General features: G+C 36.2%; 1 protein-coding gene across 2 annotated transcripts in view; it reads right to left on the bottom strand.

Moving 5' to 3' along the window:
* Positions 1 to 22445, bottom strand: part of adp (WD and tetratricopeptide repeats 1) — a 273490-nt gene that overhangs the window by 98190 nt on the left and 152855 nt on the right. For both annotated transcript variants that reach the window (XM_090383632.1, XM_090383640.1), the window contains exons 8-10: positions 18178 to 18292; positions 11399 to 11602; positions 2909 to 3074 (exon numbers count right to left, since the gene is read on the bottom strand). In XM_090383632.1, coding sequence (XP_090239758.1) covers positions 2909 to 3074; positions 11399 to 11602; positions 18178 to 18292 — 485 coding nt within the window. The remainder of the gene's footprint in view (positions 1 to 2908; positions 3075 to 11398; positions 11603 to 18177; positions 18293 to 22445) is intronic.

The following is a 22445-nucleotide window of genomic DNA, read 5'->3' as shown; positions in this document are numbered from 1 at the left end:
TATGGTGCTTCAGAAGTCTCCTAAGCAAAGAGGCCAGAGAGCAACAGAAGTCAATTACATGACATTAACAACACATCTCATGTTTTCTGACATTCACAGGGAACTATATCTCAACACAAGAGAACTGATAGCAGAGTTGTGGGAAACCACTGGTACTGCTTGACCTTCAACACAATGTGAACTATGTTCCAATGGAACATAGTTCACATAGTGTTGAGGGGTCAAGCAGGGTTTTAGAATCTGATCTTTTTATTCATTTTTCTGTAATACCTTTGAAAAAAAAAATTCTGATTTTATTCCATTTTAATGATAATTTGTTTATTTAGTCAATTTGATAAATAATAATGTAAATGGATTGTATTTTGAGCTTCTTTTGTTCATCTGAAATCCTTTATAACACTGTTGCAGCTGTTGGCAAAAATATTATCTGCTGCCATAAGTACACTTCAGAAATATGGGAACAGAAGCAACTGAGTAGCAAGCTTAGTTTACTCGATGCCGTGTACAAACTGAAGCTATGCCCTATCTTTACAATTATGTTTTATATTCTAGTTAATATCTTAGATAGTATGAATCAGAGCTGTAATACTTAATATGTTCAAAACGATTTTAGAAAATCGTTTTGAATATTTTTGTTAGATTCTATTAATTGCGTTAATTTGATTTTTAATTGTTTTAAATTGATTTGAATTGTGTTAAATTGATTAATTATTTATATTTTACTCTAATGTAACGGTAAGTTGTCGATTTTTTCGGTTTTTCCGTTTTAATTTCTGGAGGGTATCATACGGAAGTGTTCTACGTTCTATATTGAGGTAAACTCCTCTTATTATTTTACTAATCCAGTTAATATCATAAATGTGACTGCTATATTATTCAAGGCTTTTGAATAGTATGCCTTTGTAGATGTAAAATGTGTGGGGGGTAGCCAAACCATATAATCACATCAATAAAAGTACATTTACTATTATTTATCATATAACTAAAGAGTTAGTTAGCCAACTTTGCAGTAAACAGCATAGGTAATTTTCATATTTGGAGGAGAATCAGAGATATCCAACTCAAGAATGCAGTGTCTGTATTCTTTGTCACAAATGAACTTATTAAGGTCAGCATCCAATGACTGGGCATGTGAGAGCATCTGAAAGGAAAGAAACTGATCTGAACCAATGAAAATGCCTGAGGTGTGAGCATATAGTTAGGGCTCTTCTGAGGGAATCTCCAAGACAAAATGTCCCAAATAATGGTGCAAAAACCTTGCCAACAATAATTTTAGCAGTTTTGGTAAGATGTCTTATCCCAATCAGCAGTCCTCCACAAATGTATAGTGACTTCACCACTTGTCACTTGTTTGCAGAGGTTCGGGTTCAATTTCCATTGATGACTGCAGAAATTTCAATGTTCCTCCTCAATAGAGGCTGTATTTAGACAATCTCAGAGAGAGAGAGAGAGAGAGAGAGAGAGAGAGAGAGAGAGAGAGAGAGAGAGAGAGAGATATTAAGGTTTTCTGTGAGCTATTCTGGGTTTTTCAGCCTGCACAACATGCAAATCAGCCCATGAACACAAACTTCTACAGACATAAGACATATGGATATAAATTACGCTTGGGAGCCATTAGCCAAATAATTATTACTATTATAACCTCAATCATTTGTCCTCCATGGCAGTCTATTCAGAATGATACATCACCTGCCACTCATACAGAAAGGTCCGGGTTCAATTTCCATCAGTAACTGGAGGATTTCTAAAGTTCTCATTCTAATTAGCCAATCTAAGGCAGAGAGTGTTGGTTCCCCCATGAGTTTCAGCCCCCACAACATGCAAATTGGCTTGTTTACACATACTTCTACAGATAAAATTGAACAAATGCTTGAGATGGCTGTTAATACTAATATTGATATATTTATATCTAGCTCAATCAGTTTTTGAAATATAAAACAAACTCTCACTGCAGCTATCCTTTACTATGGAAGAAGTTTATGTGCATGTTTACAGACATTTTAGGAGTCAAAACTAAGCAGCAAAAAGTGGCTTAATCATGTCAGGGCAGGATTAATATGAAAGTGGAGAGAATACTATGGTTTTTATATAGTCTCCAATAGTTTTAACATCTGAAATAAGCAACAAATGCTGTTTAGCAATCTACTAAAGATGTGCAGCTTGGGCACACAACTTATACAAGCAGTGACAAGCACAGTTCAAAGTTGAACACAACCTCAAGATCTATATTCTTGATAAAAATGGAGATAAGTGCATCACACAGCATTGTCTGAATTCACAAGGATACTTGATTTGATGAAAATATAAATTCAGACTTTTCTGGTTTATTCTTAGTCCAAACTGGTTGAGGTGGTGAGAAAATTTCATGAGGGTTTTATTAATCCATAGAGTTTTCAGAGCAAAATCATTATAGAGTAATTGGTGTCAGGAGATTCAGATCACTGGCATAACAAAGTATCATGCCTGGACTCAAAAAGTTGGTGAGATCAGCAATGCAAATAAGAATCTACATAAAACAATGTCCAGATGGACTATGGTAAGATACTGTTGTATGTTGTATTTGTTAAGATACAACAGTATCTTACTAAAGTCCACTTGCCACCACATGGAACTCCCACAGAGACACATCATACATATGATATATGTTGCCCACAGACAGTAGGTTAGATTATACTATTTTGAGAGGAACTGCAGAATGCCTCCCTTGATATGTTAGCAGTCTGAAATCAAAACAAAAGAAAATACTTTTATCTGAACAATTTTTCATGGTTTTATTTATAAAAAAAAGGTATCATCTATATTAAAATAAAATAAAAGTTTTAAAAAAATTCTTATTCTTCTCTGACATTTCAAAGTTACAAAAAATTTCACCAATAGTATGTTTCATTATATTTTTAGATTAACTTGCCTTTTCTTAAACTTTCCTGATGGTCCAGAAGTAAGTGTGAACCCTCCCAGAGTTTCATGTGCACTTGCTAAAAGATGAACTCCAGGGCCTGTAACACCATTAGCTGTCATGCCATTTGTTGTACCATTTCTGTGTGTATTGTATCCATTGGCTGGATTGCAAGTTTCTAAGAAACAATAAAAATATGAATAATATTTACTAAAGATAACTCTTGTGAGAATTTTAATAATGAGATTTCAGAAATTAACTGTTCAGTATGACTTAAATATCATATGTGGCAATAACAAAATACCATAACATCTGATTCAATTAATACAATTTACTATAACTGAATTTCACGATATGAAAGGATACAGCACTCATATATGGGTTGAAGTTGAGAGGACAGACGATACTTCTAATGTAGAAGCTGAATTTCTGAAAATTATAATTTTCAGGAAATAAGGAAGACTATTAAAAAAGCACAAAATGGAATGGATAACTGGAGAACAAGAAAAGTTTGAAGGTGAACAGTGAATGGATGGTGAATAGCTGAAGCATGAGATTGGATTGGTTTGGAAGAAAGAGGTAAAAATATAGGCACTAATTTAGAAGGATAATGACTGCAGAAATGTCTACAGAAAAGAAAAAAAGTGGCAGAAATTGAATGTCTGAGAGATGTTGTTGTTTGGGGTTTTATTGGCACATCAGTGACTAAGGCGAGAGAGAGAGATTACAAAAGATCAATTATTAATTAACCTGACTGCCCTTTTCTTTTGGATAGAGCCTAGGAGTCCAGCAATTATTTTATGGGGTTTACAGTGTAAATATAACAAGTCAATGATGAACCTAATCAGGGTAAGGACTGGGTAAAGTTTCATTGGTATGGTCTGTAGTTAAGGTTTAGACTGTATTACTGAATTTTATCTGTGATTCATGGAGCAGTCAATATGTATGTGCTAGTCAGTACACTCTGAGTATTGCAGTTTGGGTATTGAGACAAATAAGTAGCTGAAAGCTGATGGAGATGAGCACTGATCATGACAGGCATTTTAGTAAAAACAACAAACCTGTCCATCCAACAGAAAAAAACTGAGGAAGCAGGTTAGTCCCCCTGGTGGTGCCCTAAACTGACTATGATCAGGAGAAGGATGCACCAGTAGAGGAGACAATTTCAAAGAGCCAGAACATCTTGGCCACAAAATGAGGTGGACGCACTGAGAGATTCATATAGAACCTCTCAGGAATCAGTATACAGCCCTCATTAGAGATAAGAAAAAATAATCCTGGAGGCACCTGGTGGGACTTCTGGAAACAATGACCCTTGGGGAGTTGTCTATAGAATAATGACCAACAAGCTGCCAAGAGGAAAAGTTATAGAAACACCTCTCAAACCAGATGGTACACCAACCTTGTGTTGGGCAAAATCTGTAAATAACATCTTAGACAGTACTATCCAGACTGAGGCTGGGAATTATTCCCCTGCCCAGACTGACATCATGAAAGAAAATACTGATTATGACAATGCCAATATAGAACCTTTGTTTACTATAGAACAATTAGAAATAGCACTACCTAAAACCAAGAACAATAAATGCCCAGGTTTTGACCTATTAGAGGTTGAAATAATCAAAAACATATTAGACTTATATAACAACTGTATGACAGAGGGAACATTCCCAAAAATATAAAAAAAAAAGCTGCTTTAAGATTAAATCTTAAAAACCCCCTACTTATCCTAAATCATATAGACCAATAGCCCTGCTCCCTGTACTAAAGAAAATATATGAAAGATTAATATATAACAGATTATTTCAATACTACACAGAAGCAGGATTCTAATTACATTCTAACAATCAGTATGGTTTTAAGCAGGGAAACTCCACAGAGGATGCCATGCACCATCTACTGACAATGGTTAAAAACACTTAGAAAAAGTATATGTTTGCAATTTCTATAGACTTTGCTGAGGCATTTGACTCCTCCCTCTAGTGATCTAGTGTTCCAGGAATTGACACACCCTGTGAATAACAATATTGTTCTGGACCAATTTCTGGCCTTCGATCCAGGTCCGGTAGAAAGCCTAGCCTTTGCAGATAATGTAATTATCCTTGTAAAACTTGATACAAGGATAACTTGATTATCCTTGTAAAAGGTAACACAAGAGTCGTTGTAGAACAAAGATCAAATACCACACTCTTGCAGCTGCAGGAACAGGCACAAATACACATGCTCAAAATATCACCTGACAAAACCAAACAAATACAGTAGAGCTTCAGTTATCCAAAATAATTAATGTCAGACCTCTTCCGATTAGCAAAATTTTCCGCATAATTGATCGTAAGGTAAAATTAAATAAATTCTGTTATAGTGTGAAAAAAATGAATTTATTTAATTAAAAATAATAACTTATACATAAAAATTTGCACATTTACATATATATGTATGTATATTCGGATAGGTATTTTACTGCAAACTTTGTGGAAAAAAATTTAAAGGAATTTTTTAAAATAATGTTCGATCATTTTTTGTTTCATTTGTTGTAACTTTTTTTTTGCCATGAAATTTCTCAAGTTCCTTAATAATATCAATTTGATTATATTGCATTCTTCCTGGTTTTCTGTCCATTTCAGTGCTGTTTCTTTTCGTTGATATTTTACAATAAAAAAAACAAAAAAAAACTGAGGAAAATAATAAATCGCACAGTTTCAGGCAGATATTATTCTTACCAAATCTGGAGCTAAACTAAACATAATATGAAATGAAGAGAACAAAATATGTCATGGAAAATTGGGTTCACAGAAGCGAATGACTAAACTTTATCACTCATGGTTTCCGAGAAAACCCATTAGCCTTAATCCAACATTTCAACAGATATATGATGTAAAAAAGACAGAAATACTCTAGTAGCATAAGAAACATTTGTTTCAAATACTACCATTAATAAAAAAAGAAGAAAAATCAGCCTTTCAAATTATTCCAGATAACTGATTCTTCTAAAATCAGCATTTCAAATTATTCCAATTAACTGATTCTTCTAAAATCAGCCTTTCAAATTATTCCGGATAACTGACTTCCTGGATAACCAACATTCTACTGTAATTTAAATGTTATTCTAAAACTAAAATAACATTTTCAGCATGGTCTGTGCTTGTTAACAGGAGAGACTGCTTCTACAGGGATGGGGTACACTTAAACAGAAAGGGTGCAAGAATATTTGCTGACGCTATCAAGGCAGTGTTAGGTGGGTCGGAAAACTGCTAGCTTGGGAGGATTTGCAGACTAAAACGATTAACAGTGGCGAAAGTGATTCTTGTACTGCTTCATTCAGAATGAGCAGCGACCTGGAAAGTAAGGTGCTGGAGATTTCTGGGACCGCTGGGAGTCATCGTGGAACAAGTAAATACATGGGCTGTGTTAGGGTAACTAAGAGTAGCAATAGATGCATGTTCACTAATGCCAGAAGTACAGTTAATACATTTAATGAGTTTGAAGTGCTGGTAAAGACATCAAAAGGCAGATATTATTGGGATAACAGAGACGTGGTATTACACAGATATAAGCAGTGCAGAATTTGATTTTCGGGAGTACAGTGTGTACAGAAAGGGTAGACAGGACAGAAAGGGAGGAGGGTTTAGGCCGTTAGTCAAGAAATACAAAATATAAGGAAGTGCAACCAATTGACATTGGTGGACAATGAAATGTTCAGTCAGTGTGGTGTCACATAAGCACTGTGAAAGGGAAAACGAGAGAGTAAGTACGTGCGTGTTATAGGCCTAATGGCTCTGATGAACAATTGTGCAGAGAACTAGAGTGGGCCAGAAAATAAGAATATCTTATAATGGGGATTTTACTTTCCGGATATTGACTGGAACTTGTGGTTTGGTCACTCGTACACTAGCAAGACTTTCGTGGATTTATTGGATGACTGTTTTCTACAGCAACATGTTCGAGGGGCAACCAGAGGAGGAATACTCTTGATCTGATTATCAGCAGTGCTGACACATGCATTAGGAATTTGCAGATAAAGGAACAACTAGGTGACGGCCTCCGTAGCCGAGTGGGCAGGAGCGGGAGTGCAGTAGTACACGCTCTTTGAGTAGACCGGGGTTCAAGCCCCTGACTGCTGAATACGGTCGATCTGCCAACCCGCACTGGACCAGCGTGGCAGATTATGGTCCATTTTCCCTCAGCATGAATTGTTGAGGAGGCTTCCACCCTGCAGTGGGTTGATAATGGCTGCACTTTACTAGGTGACAATGTTCCATGATGACTCCCAGAAGTTCTTGAAATCCCCAGCAACTTTCTCTCTTGGCTGCTGCTGCTCATTACAATAGAAGCAGTGGAGCAGTTTTCCAACTCACATAACACTGCTTTGATAGCATCAGCAAATATTCTTTTTACTTTTTCTATTTAAGTGTATCCCACCCCTGTAGAAGCAGTCTCTTCTGTTAGAAAGGACAGAACATGCTGAAAAAAATTCTACTCCATGAGCCTTGTGCAATCTCCAGGGCCGAATTGATTGACAAGGCTCTCATTATGATGTGCCATGAAGAGTATGACTAGAGCTTCTACTTACAGTCAGAATGGGTGAGCAAGTGTGAATGCCTTGTTATGGGTAATTTCAATTTGCCCATTATTGGTTTGAACAAGTGGGAAGAAAACTTACCATGGGGGGGGGGGAGAACAAGTTTTCAATCAACTAGATAACTTTTTTCTTTCAATATGTTAAGGACATATTAGGAGTAATAGTCGCAAGAATAGCTAGACCTGATAATTACAGACAAATCGGATAAAAATCATAGGCTGACAGTACAGCAACCTTTAGCAGGGCGTAATCACTTGGTTCTAAGTTTGACGTGGAGGGAAAGGAGGCAGTCAAAATTTAATTGTTAAATGAAAAGGAATTGATGCAGTGTAACCTCTATTAACATGGTAGATGGCACAAGGTTGGCAAATGCAGAGTAATTATGGAACACTTTTAAATCAGGAAAGCCACATACATATCTCTCTATACATTAAAAGTTTTCCTTCTAGTGATATTTATTCAAGCCAATGGGAGAATACGGTGGGGCAATTATGTCACTTATTCGAGCCAATGGGAGAAGATGGCAGGGCAATTACGTCACTACAAATGCACAGGTAAATAATTACAAAGGTCATTTCCTGATTAGATTTTAACCAGTGCATTATAATATTAGTATAATGCTATTATTACACAAATAATAACATTTGTATGTCAGCTGATGGGTCCCTTCATCATTAATATACAAAAAAAACATTACAATGGAACATCAAATGATGCTGGACATGGTCATGTATTAGACAGTGAAGCATGTGAACGAGGTTGGTGAACGTTAAATGGATGGAACACAGATGGGTTACTGGGCAGAATCAGACACTTGCTGTTGACAATGTAGAGCACATATGTGGGACACATTGCAAGACACTGCTTCCGTAATGTTCACTAACCTCGTGCAAGTGCTTCACTGTCTAATACATCACCATGCCTAACATCATTTGATGTTCCTTTGTAATGTCAGCTGATGAAGGGACCCGATATAGTTTGTATATTTGTAAAAATAGTTTAGTATTTTGTAAATATTTTAGTTAAATATTTTAGTGCTGCTCTTTTGGATGCAGCAGTATTCCTCATGCATTATGGAACCCGAAGCCAAAACACCTTTTCCTAAGTGACCAATGTAAACGCAGGTAAATAATTGAATAGTGATATTTATTTGATCTTGAGAATGCTGCGTGGTGGGGTGCCAATGGGAGAAGAGAGCTGCAGGTCACATGGTACAAGTGGGCGAGGCAATTACGTCACTACAAATGCACAGATAAATAATTATGTAGATCATTTCCTGATTAGATAACGATCAATGCATTTCGACAGGTGTTTTTACGTAGAAAATATTTGACTTGCTCCGTCATACCTCTGCATTTTACATAGAAAATGCAAGCAGGGGGCAGAGCCCCCTAATATACCATTAAGAAAATGTAGCACAAGGCGTTTTCAAGATGAACGAATGAAAGTTGTCCAGTTTAATATATGGCTGAAAATAATGGCATAGGAGAATTAGAGCAACAAAAAGCAGTGAAGCATTGTTGTTTTCTGTATTTATTAATGATAATGAATAGTGACAAAGGAATATCAGGCTTAACGTCTAATATTGCAGATGATACAAAGGTTGGCAGGGTGGTTAATGACAGTAATCAAGGTAAGCTACTACAACAAGATCTAGAAAAATTAGGCAAATGGCTGTTTTTAATTCCAGATTAGAGTACCAAATTTGAATATCTGAAATAATGAAAAAGACCCAGGGTACTCATGCAGTCAGATGGGAAGTCCTCTGAACAGTGCACATGGGCTGGCAGTACAGCTCATCGGGTTTTGTCAATGATATACAGTAACTTGGCTAGCAACAGGGATATGGAGATGATTATCCCATTGTACAAGGTAATGGTTAGTCTGCACCTTGAGTAGTGCATACAGCTTTTGAGGCCTCATTTTAGAAAGGGAGCAGAGAAGTGCAGTAAAATTCATGTGGGTAACAAAAGAGCAGTCTTACTAAGAAAGGCCTCAGTTATGCAGATTATAGTGGCTGGAGACTAGGCACTGTGAGGTGATCTGATTGAGATTTTTAAGGTTTTGAATGGATGGAGCAAGCATCAATGCTGATGGCATACTTCCTCCTGTTCAGAGCCCGTGCCCACCAAATACGGAGGATGTGGAAAGGTCAGGGAATGACCATCCCCGGATCAATATGGCCTTAGTTGCTAATGCTCCTAAAAACCAAATAACAAACAAACCTCTTGTTTAGACTGCACGCATAAGGGGACATAAATATAAATTGAAGAAGGATGGTTGCAGGATTGATTTGCTGAAGTTTGACTTCATCCAGTGGGTGATCGATAGTTGGAACAAACTTTTTAATAAATTCAAGGGAGAACTATACAAACTATTGGGGGGGGGGGGGGTAGACAGGTGATGTGGGGGATTTTTTTTTTTTTTGGCTGATGCTTTATAATTTGTCACTGTTTATGTTAACATGAAAGGTTTTAGAACCTATATTTTAGAACTCAGTGTGTCTAGCTCAACCTTAAATTTATTTAAGCTATCAACTTCCACAACAGCAGATGGAAGGCTGTTACAGCAATCGACTACCCGCTGGCTAAAGACAAACTTTAGCACATCTATTCTACAACTGTCTTTTCTCAATTTGAATCTATGCCCCCTCTGGTTCTAAAGCCTTTCAGCTGTTCGGGGCACCTAACAATGGAATGTTACGAAAATGCAAGATGAAAAAAATAAATTGTTGACAAATACTTGTATTGTTGCAGTCACATATGACAAATACTTGTATTACTGCAATCATATTTACTTCAGGAAGTATGATTGTATGATATATTCCTGCCGCAGATGACATCACTTCCATGACGTCATCCACAGCAGGAATCCCCAAGGATGTTTTACATCAAAAAGTCAGCAAAACTGCAAGCTCATTGTTAAAATATTCACAGCTCACCACTGCATACAACTGTCAGTTTATTAAATATGCTATTTATTTTCATATCCACAAAAGGTTTGCAGATTTTGAACCCTTAGTTAGAAATGTAACTGCATATTATATCACAGTTTCTATAAAAATGGTTGACTTAAAAAATACCTTTCCTAGAAATATAAATTGCAAGTAAGGATAAGGGCCACCTGTAAAGATGATCAAAATTATCTACGGATTTGAGTTCCAGCCCCCCCCTTTGATTCTGTTGACAAAAAAATTCTATATATGATGAGAAGGCTTATCATCGGAAAGAGTTCATAGAATTTATTTATTTAATAAATAATTATATTTATAATTAAATATATAAATATAAATAAATATTTATTTAATAAATATAAATTTAATAAACATTAAATAATTTATTCAACAGTTTATTAAATAAATTATGGATTAATTAAATAACTAAATGTAACCTTATTTTAATATAGCTAGTGATAATAAATTATTTAAACATGTTAAATAACAATCTGTTTACGTCTAAAGCAATGTAGTCTAAAAACTAACATGGAAGAAAATGGGGACTCTGTATCCAGTTAGGACTTGTTATTAAGATTTACTGAAAAGTAAATTCAGTATAAAACTTTTCCTGTGCCACTAATAATTCTGAAACAAAACAATAATCATTAGCAACTTATAGTTCCTGCAGCCACATTTACCAATCAGCATGTGTTAAATGGTGCCACTTTGTTAGACAAGTATAATACTTCTCATTTGTAACGTTGTATCTGTCCACCGGACATCCATTTTGTTGCTTATTAGCACTTCATTGATGGTGCAGTTTAAAGCAACTTCATACCATTTTTAAAAATATATGACTCATAAAAGCATACTTTTTTAAATCACTTAAGATTAACAGATATAATGCTTACTGATTAATATAGGAGCATTTAAAAATATGCAGTTTAAGAAGATAAATTTTACATTTTTATTCTATTTAGAAATATACCTTTACAAACACCATTGGCCATAAAAGAAAGTCCCTGGATATCAAATGTCTTATGTTTGCGAGGCTGTAAAATATTGAACAAATAAATCTGCTCTCCACCTAGATTGGCAAGCAGCTCGCCTCCATCAGGACTGAATGCTAAATATGTAGAAGTCAGTGTCCGATACCTTTTCCGATAATCAGGTTGCTTCAGAGGAAGGTGACCTAATGATATTATTTATATTAATACAATGCTATCCTATTAACAAAAATATTTCTATCCAAGTAATTTTTATGCCATTTGCAAAAGATATAGTTATATATAATTCAATATCATCTCCAAAGTTGATATTGAATTATAGACATACACCGATGAGCCAAAACATTATGACCACCTACCCAATATGATGTTGGTCCTCCACGTGCATCCAAAGCAGCTCGTACCTGGCAAGGCATGGACACTACAAGATTTCTAAATGTGTCTTGTGGTATCTGGTACCAACACGTAACCAGCAGATCCTTTAACTCCTGTAAGGTCCGTGGTTGAAACGCCACAGATTGCTCGATGGGATTGATGACAACACAGATGCTCGATGCGATTGATGTCTGTGGAATTTGGAGACCAGGACAATACCCGGAAGTCTTCCTCATGTTCCACGAACCAGTCTCGAACAATATGCGCGGTGTGGCATGGCGCATTATCCTGCTGAAAGACAGCACCACCAGAAGGGAAGACTGTTGCTATGAAAGGGTGTACCTGGTCAGCAATAATGTTTAGGTAGGTGACAGACGTCAGTGCTGGCACATGGATGACTGGACCCAGGGTATCCCAGCAGAACATCACCCAAAGCATGACACTGCTGCCACCGGCTTTTTTTCGTTCCACGGTACATCCAAGCACCATCACTTCCCCAGATAAACGACACACACGTACCTGGCCATCCACATGGTGCAACAGGAAACTTGATTCATCGGAACATTTTCTTCCAATCACTCAAGGTCCAGTTTCAATGCTCGAGTGCCCATTGTTAATTGCTGTCGCTGGTGAACCATGGTTAGCATGGGCATTCGGAGAGGCCTGCAGCTACGCAGTCCCATTTTCAGCAGGGTTTGATGTACTGGGTATTGTGAGACATTATTCCTGTCACCAGCATTTCAATTACCAGCGAGTTGCGCCACAGTCACCACATTCCACCTGGGAGAGCCTTCGCTCAGCTCAAGCATCGATGAGCCGTGGTCGTCCAACACCCTGCCATCGGTTCGTGGGTTTTCCCTCCTCAGACCACTTTCTGTAGGTACTAACCACAACTGTCCGTGGGCATCCCACAAGCCGTGCCATTTAGGATATGCTCTAACCCAGTCGTCTGGCCATTACAATTTGGCCTTTGTTAAACTCGCTTAAGTCCGCTGCCTTTCCCATTTGAAGAACAAGAGTAACACTGATTAATGGAGCTCAGCATGAGGTGTTTTTTATACCGTGTCCTGACACGGATGAACTGCAGGTGAACTACGGCATGTAGTTCACCTGCAGTTGCTTCGATTTGCATAACGACTCACTGCTCAATGTTTTGGCTCATCGGTGTATATTAACAACTTCATCCCATACGTATTGAATTATATGTAACTATTGAATTGAATTATGTATTATTCTTGATACTGAACTATATGTAATTAGTTTGAAAATCTTATAAATATCTAAGGCAGCCATGTATGTGTGGGTGTGCAGGTTACACACTAAACAAAAGTGCATAATAAAGGGAGTGCCATCCAGGTTACAAATTTTAAAAAATAAACAATTAAAAATGAGGATAATTATTATAATTTTTGTTTGTACTTCACTAACATTATCATAACATCATCGTTTAAAATTTGTTTACAGCTGAAATTTGAGGAAACAATGATAAACATCCTGCTAAAGAACTATTTTTTTGTAAGGTGGTAGTAGAACAGTTTTTTTTGTTTGTTTGTTTTTTTTTTTAAATTCCGAAATGTATTTTGTTATGTGTTCATTGACCATCACTAAATGCATTAAAATAACTGTCTACAATTATTTATTATTTGTTGGGGGGGGGAGACTGATAAGACTTTACACAAAGGCGTTTAATGTAGTTCAGAACATCGGTTTTAACGAAGTACATAAATACCTGCGGCACCCTGTTAAATTCAAAATATCCCATTATGAGTGAAATGCCATTTGCAGAGGATATTCAAAAACAACTGCCATTAGCCCGAGTCATATAGATGCAACTAAATCGCTAAAGCAACTGATTCCATGACAAAAATAGCATAAATGCAGTTAGAAATGTTGTCCCAGATTGTAACCTCTATTTAGCAGTACAAACTTTTTAACCCCCCCCCCCCACCAATTTATCCAGGAAAAACTTAGTGGATTTAGACTGGGTGGATGTGGCAGCTGGCCCTCCATGGCCAGTGCAGCACTGTTTGTAATGTTCATTCGGCTTACTCTGTCCAGCCATACCAAAATAAGGTGGTAAAACTATCATACCATGAACATTTAAAGATACACCCTCCAACAATGTAGATTGCCTACAAAAACTAAGGCTTCAGTATTAAAATGCTCAAGCAATTTTAAAGTTTTAAACAAGTAATTTCCCAAAAGTTTCAATCTACATATTAACACCTTGCTGGAATTAAGTTTGATTGACAATGTGCTGATTCAACTGACTAAAAATTTAGAAGTAAACTGCATCTTTTCAATGGTCAGTCTGACTGTTATGCTGAAGAAAAACTCGATTTCCAGAAGGAAACAATCTTCCAAAAACTCTAAGATGAATTTTCACCAAACCACAGATAAAAAAAGTTAATTTCAGACAAACAATTTAAAGAAATGATGACCACAGTTGAAAGAGAAGCATGGATCAGTTTCAAAACTGTTGTGAACTTCTTAGGAATAATACATATGCCACCCCCTATATAGGAAAGAAATTATGAAATATTAAAGATCATGAAAATATGCTCAATAAATTTCAAAAATTTTGATATAAAATATTATTGCACTCTAATAGACTTTTTTTTTTTTTTTTTTTTTTTCAGGGAAAATCTTGGTACCACCAAGATTTTTCCTGATTAGTGTGAAAGATTAGTGCTTGATAGAAGCACTATGCACTTCAATCACATCATATACAAAATAAAACCTTTTTATTAATAGCATATTACTCATAAAATTACTAATTTTATTGCTAATATTATAAACTCAGCTCATAATTATCAAATGAACCAAAATATCAATATTTTGATTCATTTGAGAAACTAGTTTTAAATCAACTCTTACAAACAATAAACTTCATATTCATTCATTCATTCTAAATTCTTACCTATTACTACAAATTGGCATATATACAATGATTGCTCCAAAACAAATCCTAATTTTTTTTTCTTGGATACTACTACAGGTATGACAATTTAAACTGCATGTTAAGTACTTCGTCTTGAAATACACTACAGACCCGATATAACACAGCTCAGTATAATGCAGAATATAATGCTCAATATAATGTGGTAAAAGGTTAGACCCCAATTCCAACACACCCTTCTTTTTTACATGCTTCAAATGATTCACAATTTGTTCCAGCACATTTACTGGTTTGGTGAATATTTATAGTTTCTAATTTTTTACAGGCCTCATGAAGTGATTAGCATAACTGCTATCTGTAAACATGATGTCCTACAAATAAACTTTATAATACCACTTTTAATTTCTTTTGTTGTTACAATAGTCATAATGCTTTATTTGCCTTATTATTAAACAAATACAGCTCACGTTGGAGGTGGCCATGACTAGTTTACAAAGACGATCAAATAATAATTCTCCTTATTTTTTTTTGTCTTTATTTTATTTCTCTTTATTTTACTTTACTGATTGAACTATAGCTTTAGAGGGTAAGTTCAGTGATGCAATAAACTCAAAGCTGTATTGAAAATATGCAACAATGGCAAAGTTTATGTGAGGCCACGTTCATATGGTTCGTGCAAGAATGTGCAGAAGGATCACATATATCTGGTGTAACACCTATATCTGCTGTTTGGAAATTGGATGTAAACTTACTCAACTTAACATTAGCATATGTTTTCAAATTTTTGTTTTCTTTTCTTTCCTTTTTAATAAAAAAAAATTAATGTCCATGGAAAGTACTCAAAAGAAAAAAAGAAAAGCATGGTCAGTTCAAGAAAAGATAGCTGCACTGGCCTTACTAAAATGGGGAAGGATGCAAGCAGAGATGTCTCCACACACAGGTATGGAGGAATCCACTCTCAGGGAATGGATAAAAGATTAACCTAACCTGCAACAGGAAACTTTAATGCTAGTGAAGGACTTCAGCAAAAGCAACTTAAAACAGAAAGCACCAACCCAATGGATAAGGCCATGTTCACATGGTCCACACAAGAAGATCATGCAGAAGGAACATCTGGTGAAATTATCAGAAATCAAACTGAAAAACTAAAGGAAGACTTAGACAGCCAGCACAGAGTACATGCATACAAAAAAGCATTCAAAGCGAGCAAGGGCTGGCTCAGTCAATGGAAAACGAGGCATGGAATTCACCAGGTAGCAATTTCTAGTAAAATTCGAACTACAGACACCAAGGCTACTGATGACTATCCATCAAAATTAAAACATCATACAAGGTGGCGGCCATGTTCCAGAACAAATTTAGAGTTTTATTGCAGTTTTATGTCAATAAAACTGGCACTCACTCTCACAAAGTTAAACCACTGTGCGTGTAGGAAAATTGAAAATACAAAGGTGTTTCCACTACAAAAACATGCAGGCATTAGTGTTTTCATATTGGCAGAGTAAGAATGACAGCAGAGATTTTCTAGAAATGGTTTCATAAACTTTTTTGTGCCATCAGTGCATGCTCATTTAAGAAAGAAAAATATGGAACCAAAAGCACTTTCACTGCTGGACAATTGTCTTGCCCACCCTCCTGCAGAAAACCTCACACGCAGCAACAGTAAAATAAAGGTGAGCTATTTGCGACAGAATACTACCTCAAAGATCCAACCTTTGGATCAAGGCATTATATCAACCTTCAAGATTCACTACAGGTAAATTTAATCAAACAAATAAATGAGGGAGTATCCATAACAGAATGCCTGAAGCTCACACTGGCTAGTGTTTTTGACTTGGCAGAGAAGACATGGGGAACCATATCGCCATCTACAATTGAAATGTGTTAAGAGCAAGCAAGGTTTGCATGAAGCATTTGCAATTGCATTAGAAACAAAAAAAAAAGATGAGAAAGAAGAGTAATTCAGGAAAAAAGTTTGAAGGTTTACTCGAGAGGAATCGACAAGGCAAATGCAGTTTATCAGGAACTGGTTACGCAGTCTGGCAGTCATTCCATTTATGACTGGATCAATACTGATGATGATTGTCCTACTTATGAATGTTTAAGTGACCAGATGATTGCAGAAAATGCTCTAAGTCTCCAGGCCCAAACTGAAGCCACATCTTGTGACAGCAGTGATGAAGAGGAAGTTGACACACCATTTCCTCAGCCCTCTGTAAGACTTTAGCAGCCATGGAAACTGCACTTCAGTGGATAGAATCAGAGAATATAGACAGAATTCATATCCTTCATTTGAAATCAATTATTCAAACTGCAAAAAAGCAGAAACAGGAGACAACGAAGCAGTTAACTCTAGATTCATTTATTAAAAACCCACAATATAATCATGAACTATGTAGACTCCATCAAGTACTCATATGAGATGGTTGCACCCATCCTATCTACCCTAACTGATGCCACATGCTGTTGTATCATCTTTACTGAAAGTAAACTGGCTCGACCAAAAGTATATTGGCTCGACCCAAAATTTACTTTCGGTAAGGATACGGCAGCAGCATGTGGCATCAATTAGGGCAGATAGGGTGGGTACCTCTGAGCTTGCATTTCATGCAATCACTGATGGACATCTGTTCTTAATAAACAGCGGGAATATTTTAAATTATTAATTGCCAAAACATTAGAAATGAGATTAAATGTTGACTCTTAATATATATGCAGACCTTATAATATTTTGGACTCATGGACACTTACGTGCATGCATGAATAGTAATTCATACATTGGTATATATAAATAATCTCGTGTCAAGTGTCGTTAATTTTATATAAAACAGGGGGATATCATTCGTGAATCACTTTTGTACTTCTTGTGAATACGGTAACAAACCGAATAAGGTGGTCTCTTAATTTAAGTTAAAAAACAGTTTTAAAGTTTAATTTATGTGTGAATTAATGGATATTTATTTATTTGTTTCATCATTTTTAGACTTTTGCGACAATTGTTTTTCAACTCTCATGGTGACACGTGATGTTGGTTGGTTTTTTGGAGGTTGGTGGCCGCCGTTTTTCCGTAATTCTTTCCGATTCCCTTGATGTGATATGAGAGTTGAAGACATGATTATTTTAATTAATAGCTATTTTAATTTGATTTATTTATGACTATGCATGGGGGATAATTTCATATTATAATAATTCATGATTGAGTGTTGAGGTTAACAGTCCTACTAAAAAGGTATGAGGTTTTCTCCTATAACTTAAGAAACAAATTTTAAACTACATTTCCCATTTTCACAAAATGTTCTTTATATGTCATACAAGAAATGAAATTTTGGGTTAACCACTTGTGGATCACTCTATATTATATGATATCATTTACAATGATGCACCTTACAATATTCAAAAAAATTTTCTTATAATCTTATTATTAGTATCTACATAAATAAAATACATAAAATTAGGACTTCAATAATTATAAATTAAAAAGCTAACCTGCTACAAAGTAAGTTACACAGCCAGGAGGTAAATTATCTTCCTCTGTCTCAGAGCACGTTGCCATATAGTTATGGCGCTCCCAGGGAGACCGTGGAGTATGCTCTGCAGGATACTAAAAAATTTTAAAAATTTTCAATTCTTAAAAAGTCTGGGAGAGTGATAAGAGTAACGATTATTTAGTATAAATACACTGATTTGGTTTTGTGCATTAGCAATATCCACCTAATACCCCCACGGAGTTACTTTGTGCCCAGTAATACAGCCCCACATCTCAGCATGGACCCCCACAAAGTGTTAATCGGTGTCCTGCAATAGTGGTACCCGTGCTTTGCACAATGTAATGCGCATACACTGTCAAGTAGATAGTCATAGCATCAAAATGTCCCATTTTCCGGTAAGTCCAAAACATCTCAAATGGTTTAAATTAGAAAAGTTGGAAAAACAGGGAATTCATTATCATGCTCATAACAACAAGTAGCAACCTGCTCGGAGCCTTTACATTCAGAACCCAACAAATATATTTAAAAGTTATTTGATATATAATATAAATATATAAACTCCTGTTATAACAGTTTCAAAGGAATGACTAGATCCAAAGAGCACTATAAACCAGGAAAGCATTATAGGCAGAATCACCTTTATGGAGGCTATTTTTCATATTTCTTTAATATTTTGGTAGATAACATTGATTTTTCAGTTTTTTTTATTGTGTTGTTTATGAAGCAATGGTTAATATGCAAGTCGAAAACCTGCATATGTTATTTTTAAATGGCAGCACTGCAGATGTTAAAAAAAAACGAATGGGACTTCAAAGGATTGATCATGGGACCAAAAGAAAGGAGCATTAAAACAGGACGTTTACTGAGTATGTTTTTATTCTTTAGCGATATGGTCTCTTTACTGAGACACCAAGGCACTATCACATTATCAAGAAACATTTCAAAACAGACTATAATATCCAAGTTATCTTGAAATTCTGGACTGTGCTTCATTTTTCTCTGTAAGCTATCAGAGAATTAAACATCTTATAGTGAGCAAAAACATCTCACTCCTCTCTCGTCTCTCTCACTCGTCTCCTCTCTCGTCATCTCTCTCTCCTCTCTCTGCTCGTCTCGCTCTCGTCTCTCATCTCTCTCCTCTCTCTTCTCTCTCGTCTCTCTCTCTCTCTCTCTCCTCTCTCGTCCTTTCAAATGGGTTCAATTAACTTTTGTTCAGTGTATGATCTATTAAACCATAACAATCAGTGAACAAGACACTGTCAGTAAGCCTCCTGCTGGGTCTTCCAACAGAAGAAAATTAGAATTCTGAAGAGTCTTGAAACTATGAAGTCTCCAAGTCCTGGTGGCATTTCTCCTCTCTATTTCCAAAACCCTATACTTCAGATCATGCTTCTGTTTAGTAGCACCTCTTTTACACACCCTTATTGGCACTAGTACTTCTCCTTCTGCATGGAAATTTGTTCGTATCCAACCACTACTTAAAAACTGCAAGTAACAAATCCCACATTTTCAATTATATCATCCCATTGATGCGAGAAATCATCAACTGCCAAACCCTTGTGCTACTTCGGAACATGTCCATCTCATCAATGCATCACCAATGTGGATTTTTGTACTGGTCCAAGGATATCCTGAAGACAGCATTTTAATTCTGGCTTTCATCTTAAAGCAAGCTTGCTGCCAGTGAACTTATAAGCACTCTTCTGTTTACAGCCCAATCCCAATAAACTGAAGGCCTCCATAGCCAAGTGGTCAGAAGCGGGAGTGCAGTAGCACACGCTCTTCGAGTAGATCAGGGTTCAAGCCCGACTGCTGAATACGGTCGATCTGCCAACCCGCATTGGACCAGCGTGGCAGATTATGGTCCATTTCCCTCAGCATGAATTGTTGAGGAGGCTTCCATCCTGCAGTGGGTTAATAATGGCTGCACTTTACTTTTTTTACATGTGTGGGTAATAAAAAGCTCAATCAAAGTATAGTTACAACAATATTTTTTATCTTAATCCACATCTTGAATCAAGATTTAAATATTCTCTTTTATCAAATAGTGCAAGAAGTGGAATGAAGGATCTATTAGTTCAAATTAAGGCCTTTTATTTTATTTTAGTAAATGAAAGTAAAAGTTAAACAACTTAAATTTCTTTTTTCTTAAATTAAATTTTTGATGAAGTAAATTTTTGATAAATTTTTGTTGAAGTATGGCTTGGCAAGCAGGTAACAAAAGGTAGACTCATTTTACTGATGGAAACCTGTTGCATATACACAACAGACAAATGACAGATTTCTTCAGTTCGGCCACTTGATGAGCTGAAGGAAGCAACCATTCACAAATCTCTACTAATTTCTTTGAGTTTGAATATCACCTTGATATTATGTGAGCAATACAAGACAACTGTGCAAAGACTTATAAGAGCAGGAAAAAAAACTTGATCACCACTTTGTAAAAATTTCAAGCAGAAAAGTAAAAGTGTGGTAATTATTTTATGAATACTCAATATTGCATTTTTTTTTTACGAAAAGCCCAAACAAGAGGTATCAGAACCTACAGTACTTAGTACCATGTTGGGTTGGAGGTTGCGAAGACGAAAGACGATATTTGTTGACATTGGGGTTGAACTTCTGTAGACTGTAATTTTCAGAAAATACATATGAAGAAAGGTTGTTCCAGAAAACGGCAGTTGAATGAATAAACGAGGAAGATGAAAAGTTGGTTCTGTGAGTTTGAAGTTGGACAGTAAATGGATGTTGGCTGGTGGCGTCAAGTGTTCGGACTGTTTTGAGAGAGAGAGAGAGAGAGAGAGAGAGAGAGAGAGAGAGCGCGGAAATTATAAAAGCCAATTCAGAAGAACAGTGCCCATGGACGTATCTGTAGAAAAGGCATGCGGCAGAAACAGTACATCTATGAGACAGTGAGTGGAGAGACTGTTAGAGATGAGTCATTAATTAACCTAACTGTCCTTATCTGAATGGAATCTAGAAGCCTGAGAGAGGTTTTGGGGGCACCATCCCAGATGTGGGAACAATATTCCATGGTAGAGTAGATTTTCAATTTGTACAGAGTAAACAGCTGTTTGGAAGAAAAGTAAAACCGAGAGTGAAAGAGAAAACGAAGTTTTTTAGATGCAGAGGAAGCAATATTTGTAATGTGCTTGTGCCAAGAGAGATTAGAACTCAGGGTAATCCCCAAAACAGATATATCATCTTGCCTAGAAATTGGAGTGTCACCAAAGATAAGCATAGGAGCAGAAGAATCCTTTTTGCAAGATATAAGACAAGACTGAGTTTTAGAAGGATTGAAATCAACTAAGTTGTCTTTGCCCCAATGGAGAATTACCTGGAGATTGGCATTTAAGGAATTGGTAGCAGATATTTGAGAAGTTGAAGCTGATTGAGCAGGACAAGGTTTGTCAAAATGGAAAGTTGAATGCAATGTGCTATCATCGGCAAAGCTATGGATAGGATTTCCAGTCAATGGAAGAAGGTCATTAATATACAAGAGGAAGAGTGGGGGAAAGAACTGAACCTTGGGGGACACCAGCATTAGTGGAGAAGTAAAAAGACAGAGCCATCTACCATCATCCTCAGTGAGCGATCAGAGAGAAAACTGGAAAACCAATAACAAAAAACAGTTGGCAAACAATAAGATGGAAGCTTGTTTAGAAGACCTTTATGCCAAACACGATCGAAAGACTTTGAGATGTCAAGAGCAACTTATGTTTCACCGAACTTGGCCATAAATGGGTAATATAAGCCAGAATATCACCAGTGGATCGACACTGATGGAATTCATGCTGGCAAAAATTTTACAGAATATTGCAATTTTCGAAGTGCACAGCATCCAAATGTCACTGTTAATAAAGGTGCCGGTATGCTTTACCGTTGCGTACCATGAAAAAAAAGCGTACCAAAAAAAGCACTGCGCGCGTGTGTGTGTGTGTGTAGACAAATGTTTATATTCAGTGTATAGGAAAGGGATGCTGACTTATCAATTGTAATTACCATGGAAAAATTGAGAGGGCCTGTAAGGTGAAGGAGATAACCTGAAATAAATTGATTAACATAAAAATTAAAATAATAACGATGTTACCTAAAGGTCTTAGGGCTTTAACTACTTCTTCAACGGGTCAGCAGCCAAAACTGTAGGAGCCACCACAATAAGCAGGGTCTCTGGTTCTGTTATGATGTATACATGTGAAATATATAAATCATAGCCGACCCGACAGAGACCAAAAAGAAAGGAATAAAATTTTAACTTTCAAACATAAA

Source organism: Mastigoproctus giganteus, chromosome 1, assembly GCF_048544385.1.
Source record: "Mastigoproctus giganteus isolate SK-2022 chromosome 1, ASM4854438v1, whole genome shotgun sequence".
Classification (NCBI taxonomy): Eukaryota; Metazoa; Arthropoda; class Arachnida; order Uropygi; family Thelyphonidae; genus Mastigoproctus; species Mastigoproctus giganteus.
This window is presented reverse-complemented; position numbering and strand designations above follow the sequence as displayed.